Source organism: Scomber scombrus, chromosome 18, assembly GCF_963691925.1.
Source record: "Scomber scombrus chromosome 18, fScoSco1.1, whole genome shotgun sequence".
Lineage (NCBI taxonomy): Eukaryota > Metazoa > Chordata > Actinopteri > Scombriformes > Scombridae > Scomber > Scomber scombrus.
This window is the reverse complement of record NC_084987.1, coordinates 10,630,339-10,636,666: the sequence shown is the minus strand read 5'-3', so window position 1 is coordinate 10,636,666 and position 6,328 is coordinate 10,630,339. Positions and strand designations below refer to the sequence as shown.

Below are 6,328 nucleotides of genomic sequence, written 5' to 3'. Positions count from 1 at the left end.
AAGCAGATTACTCCTGCTACAGATTTTTATTGGACAATGTTACCAACTGTATTATTTGTACATAGGTCCTTAGGTGACTTTGTCTTACAGTAATGACACTATTAATTCATCACATCTTTTCATTGATATGGTTTACAAAAATAGAATGGTATTTACATCACAACTCAAGATTTAATGGATTTGGAAGATATTTTCTATTAATTACCTCCATTACAATACAAACAATAAATACATGAAAAAAAAACAACAACATTAAGCTCTTAAAGCCAAGATGCTACTTGTAACAGAAGGAATATGATTTGTCTGATAAGCCAAATTATCAACTGCAAAGTCACTCATTCATTTATTTTGCATGAAGAAGTGAATCCACTGTCGGCCCCCTCTGTCCTTACTCCTTGTTCAGTTGGTGAAGTGATACTGCCTGATATAGCCAGTCTGCTGGTGCATACTGGCCCTGCGCCTCTACCTGTCCATCCGTCTTACATCTTTTCAGCCCTGAGTCCATGTGAGAGGTGAGTAAGTGGAATAAGAGGTGGGGTAGGTGGTTGATTGACTAGCAGCCGCTGTTTCGTCGTGCATACGCCTGCCCGCCGAGCGTATACTCCATCTCTTGGAACTGCATGTTGGATACAGAGATGGCTGATGGCCCTTTCTGCTTGAAGCCGGCCTTGAGGTAGAAGGGCACCAGGAAGTCCTCACAAATCAGCAGAGCTCTGCGGAGGCCTGGAACACAGCGCAGGTACTGCAGGTACCGCCACAAAAGGATAGAGCCTTTGCCCTGCTGGCGACAGTGGCGGTGCACTGACAGCACATGGATGTGCACTGTGGGGGTGGCTGGGACATGCTGAGTCATTGCTTCCTGGAGGGGGAATTTATAAAAGAAGTATTCATTATGTCAAAACAAAATGAAAATGAGTCAAAATTCACATGCATCAGAATCTGTTTTGTCAAAATCAGTCATTTGGGTAGAGATAGCAGGGTTAAGTCAATAAATGTGATCTTTACAGATTCCTAACCTGTGAAAGCCTCTCTTTGTCCCAGCCAGAGCCGATGATGAAAGCTACCAGCTGTCCCTCCTCAAACCAACCCAACGACAACTCAGGGCACTGACTCAGGAAGTTAAGCACCTCATCCAGGGTAAGTGGACACTCTCCAGACACAGAGACAAATGCTGGAGAGGAGAAAAGAAGGGACAGCTGGGGTCAATCAATGAGACTGATGATGAAAATAAGGGAAAGTCTTCAGGTTGTGTTAGTTTTCTTTCCATTTAATTCACCGAAGAGTTTTTTTTTATCATGTTAAAACGTTAGATGATACTGAACATTAAAACGATGTGAGTACAGTGTAGTATTTGAGATATAATATTATTTCCCTATTTAAAGCATAAAAATAGCATTTTTTAAAAAAATGTTCAAACACACAGAGTCAGTGAAGTTGCTACTTTCAGACGTAACATCGTTAAAACACATATATCATAGTTCAAGAATTTAAATCCATCTTTTTAAAGAAATATTCTGTAACTGAACAGCAAAAAGTGAACTTACCCTCTCTCTCAATCTCAAACACACTGATGGCATCCTGTGGCGTGAGGTTCCTGAACTCGCTGGCGGGGAGTGTGTGTCGTCTCTGCCGCAGAGGTCTGACCACTCTGACCGGCATCCTCAGGAAGAAGGGCTTGAGGAATGGTGAGCCACTGACCTGCTGTGTCATGATGCCTGAATACAAGACGGGGTTCAGATGATTTCTCGGGGCTCTTTTCCTAATCTGTCTTCTTCTCCTCCAGATATTTACAAAATATATTTTGTACTGATGCTATATGTGTGGTTAAAGTCTGCCGGGAAAAGTTCCCTTACTCTCTGTTTGGTCCAAAGCTTCGACTGTAATATAACTCACTTAACTAGGCTTGATGCTGACCACTGTGCCTCTCTTGGTCTCTCCTCCTCCTATGTTTTCTGTCTGGTCTCACACTGTGAAGTGGTCTCCAAGTAGGATATCTGTCTGTGCACGTGTCTCCAAATTCCTTAAATCCCCTGACTGTCAAATGACATTCTTCTTGGTGAATTTCCTATGCGGTTTTCATTTCGATTGTAATAAAAAACCACAAAACAAAACAAAACCAAAAAAATAACAACAGAATGTCAGAGGCAGGCAACATATTAGTTTGCACAGCTTTTCTTTATATTAAAATTTGACCAAAATTTTGATTAACCTTTGTTGAGAGTGTTCACAATAATCACAGCATTTTCCACACTTACGCTAAGAAATTCTTTACCAGTTTTTCCTTTAAGTTAATCACTGTATGATGTGTGTCTTTCTGTGATGATTTATGGATAGGATAACAATAATTCAGCGAGAATAATTATATCATTGTGCACTTTAAACAGGCACAAACTCTGTTGCTGATATGTATTGATGCACTGGGATTAGTATTTATCTGGCACATGTATATCGGCACATGCACTGTACATTCAGGTATGCTTTTTTCAGGGTGGGGATGAGTGGACGCTGTGTTAAGCCTGTTTTGGGAGATCAAGGGCATGTGGGGCTAATTTAACTGTAGTGGGGTAGAGGGGAGATTTGTGTGGATTGCTGTTGGGATGATTTCAGACCTCAAAGAGGTTTAGCACAGACTAATTAAATGAGAGAGCACTTGGTTTGACTGGCCTCAGGTAAACCTGTTTACACAGACTTGTTTGACTGTCTCAGTCTGGTAGAATTTCAAAAAGCCGTCTGAGTTAAGTCTCAAGAGATTTAGTTTATTATAGAAAAATAATCCCAATTCTCTATATAATAAACTCTCATCCAATAAATAATATGACCCTGTCTCTTTATTAAGGTTGTGCGGACATGTAATAGTTCAACAAATTATATTATCCAAACATTTCAACATTTATTTCCTGGGAGAATCCTTTTAGTCAGAAAGGTAACTGCATATCTCAGGTGTTATACTCTATGTTACCATTGTGTGACTCTAAATAGAAACTTTTTCCGATCAACAATCTGCAAATACTTATCTTTATTAGACCTGTTTATGACATGGTTTTAGTTTATTTATTTCTCTGTACCCAAACAGGCTTCACACCACAACCACCTGGCTTGAGGCTTAGCCCTAATATTGTTTAATGTAGCCTCAAGAGATCAAACCAAAATAGAATTGTTTTAAGGATTATTGTTTTACCCTACTGCTTCCTTTTGGTCTTCACTTCAATGATGAATGGGAAATCTCCTTTATTTCAAGCCGCCGGCCACATCATCTGGACAGCTGGCCAATCGCAAACTCGAGAACATATCCGCCTGTGAGATCATCAGATGTTGCAGGCGAGCACGAACATGGCTGTCCAGAGATGAAATGACCTTTTGTGACCTGCCTCTCCCTCAATCTGCCCGGCTTGAAATGGGAAGGGTGCAGTCCATGAAATAATTCCTCATGGCCTTTCAAAACAGCCTCTTATTGACAACCTGAATAACAAGATTGATATTCAGAGTTTAGAGAATCATTAAAACAGACAGGCCCATTAATAAAAAACTATATTTGAACAAAATGATGGTGGAATAAAGGTTAGATTTGGCTCTTGACACTGTGAATGCATCATGTTAGAAGGATGATTAAACTCTTGACTTCATTTTCACCCACTGACCCTCTCTGTAAGTTGCTGAAGCTGAAAGTGTCACACAGCCTAACCTCATTTATGGCACGTTACAGACACATTTCCACAGTGTATTATGTTTTTACAGGCAACCCGGAGGCCACAGAGTAACTGAACCCTCATTAAACTCTACACTGTCTAACACCTGTTGGTCCAGCAGAGCAAAGAGCAACTGTTAACTATTATTACAGATAAATGTGTTGGAAAAATGAAACACCTGACAGGAACTGGAGTGCTTCATAGCGAGAACAATTCAGCCTGATATTAGTCACTCAACAGCTAGACGTTGTGTATGTGTGCTACACCTGCACTTGTAGTGAACAGTAAACTACAGCATGCCTGTGCTTGTTTCAAGATTTGACTCATTACAATATAGTACAATACAATATAAAAGACTTGTACCTTAGGTGTCAATTCTTATAAATGACACATTATCTATTGTAATCATTAGAAAAATACCACAATAGTATGCAGTTGTGTCCCAGTTTTAAAGGTCAATTCATCATTTTCTGACCATATTACAGGTATATTCACAAATATATTTCCATGTGTTTGACTTGAAGATGGAAAACCAGCACTTTGTATCTTTCTCATCACATCTGTTTAACAATCTTTAGGGGGGAAAAAAACTCTTTAAAAGCAGCATAAAACATCAATATCGACTCAGATTTAGTTGTTGTTTAATGCCCGTTCCTGCTTTAAAAGACCTGACACTGTATTTGGTGATAGAAAGGGTAATGGTAATGTGTCCAACCTTTTTTCATTATTAGAACAGCTTGTGGCTGACAGTAGAAGCTGTAATGATCTCGATTAGGATTCGATGAGGATTTAACAGGAATTCTGATTAATAAATGCCTGTCTGGAGACAAAGATAGCAAATTAGCTGAGGCTATAAAATGCTCTAGTATGTGGCATCAGTCTGCTAAATATGTCATGTTGTTTATCCATCCCAAAAAATAAACAATAAAACCTGATAGGGTGTGTAACCACATTGGTATGTGTGCGTGTGTGTGTGTGATCCACTTGGCTCTGAGTCAGTCAAGTTTTATCCGTCAGCCTACTTGTATCAGAGCTGATTTACTTAGCAGCACTGCTCCCAAATGAAGCCACAGAAATAGCAGGTTGTCCTGTAAACAAAAAATCAAGCTGTAAATGTCACTTTATAAGACAGCGAAGAACAAAGACAATTTCCTCTTGTAAATGGATCAGAAACCTTGTGACTAATATCCTGCAGTGTAAACCCGAAGAGGTCCACAGGCTTTCCGGTAGACCATTAACTAAGAAGCTGACTTCATGTTTTTACAGCAGTTCATGGTCCAAGTTTTTTTTTTTTTAACTGCTGAAGCACATTTTCTGAAACACTCATCCCTCAAAAGACTAAGAGCAATCACCACATGGATTACACTTCATTTGTCCTTCCTCAGATGCACGGATTAGTTTTCATGTGAGGATTTAAAGAATGAGCATATCTTGAAAAGCTGTAATTTACTGTGACCACATACTCTTAATTCAATGCGTCACTGTATCATTTAAAGATATTTGTACTTTTACATTTGACTACTGTATGAAGACAACAAGAAATGCCTAGGCTATACTGCTGTGGGAAAAAGAAGCAAAGATTTAAAGATTTCACACATTGTTTTGAGAATAAAATATTAATTTGAATATTGTATTGTAAAGAACGGTAATGTCAAACCAACAGCTAACCAAAATCCACTGGATACTTCTGTTGCCTGTTTGTCCAGTAGAGAGCAGTGTTAATCCCAATATAAGGCAGGCGAGGAACCAGAGACTGTACAGTATGTTACATTTTTGGATTTTGTTGATTCATTTGTCTTGAATTTGTAATTATGAATACGTCTAGTAAAGAAGGAAAATCTATGTCATCAAAGAACATTAACCTCCGATATCAACCAGACAAAACAGATCTTTCCTGTGAGGACACACACTCACACTTGATGAGAGAACACTGATGTGATGCTCTGCTTTAAGGAAGCTCAGTCTGTAAATGAAAGCTATTTGAAAAAATGATCTTTATAAGCCAGTCACAAGGATTTTTGTGTGGTCTGAACTGTACTGTACGGAGTCATAAACAGGATATAATTTTGCATTCTTTCAATACCCAGTATTTCTTACACTGTGCTCCTTCATCACACATTTTACATTGTTATCTTTATTTGATAGGGATGATGCAATTTGTCATAGTACAGAGCGTGAAACTGATGCACTGCAGAGTTTAAAGCCATTACTAATTTCCAACGCGTCCCTAGTTGGGCTTTCCATGAACGGTGTAATTAAAATGTACACATTTCATTACCATAAAAGCACAATACACTACAGATTTGTACACTATACTATAAAATACACATAGGATTGCTAATATTCATCTCTTGTCCCTCGTTGAGCTTTACATGCACAGTGTAATTAAAATTTACAGCTTTCATTACCATTAACTTGTAAACCTTCCCTCTTAGCTCAAAGGCTAATTTATTAACATTTATCGCAGAGCACACCCAGCACATAAAATAGACCACCCTATTACTCTGATTATAGTAAAATCAATATTATCTAAAGTACTCATTTTATAGAGAGCAATAAAATTCAAGCATTTCACCAGATATCATGGCATAGTAATGGGTATTGTAAATGTAAAGAAAAATAAATTAAAAACTGAGATGGAA

The 6,328-nt window shown here is 38.5% G+C and overlaps 1 protein-coding gene across 2 annotated transcripts; it reads right to left on the bottom strand.

Annotated features, from left to right (window-relative positions):
* Positions 1–60: 60 nt before the first annotated feature.
* Positions 61–4,775, bottom strand: aanat2 (arylalkylamine N-acetyltransferase 2). Of its 2 annotated transcripts, XM_062438845.1 has the most exons (5): positions 4,709–4,775; positions 3,179–3,459; positions 1,545–1,715; positions 1,017–1,171; positions 61–859 (listed from the first exon to the last, which is right to left on the bottom strand). In XM_062438845.1, exons 3-5 carry the CDS (start codon positions 1,708–1,710, stop codon positions 554–556), a joined length of 627 nt encoding a protein of 208 aa, XP_062294829.1. In that variant the 5' UTR covers positions 1,711–1,715; positions 3,179–3,459; positions 4,709–4,775; the 3' UTR covers positions 61–553. The 2 variants fall into 2 exon arrangements, with proteins under 2 accessions (XP_062294829.1, XP_062294830.1); XM_062438846.1 differs by lacking the exons at positions 3,179–3,459; positions 4,709–4,775 and adding an exon at positions 1,894–1,918.
* Positions 4,776–6,328: the final 1,553 nt, after the last annotated feature.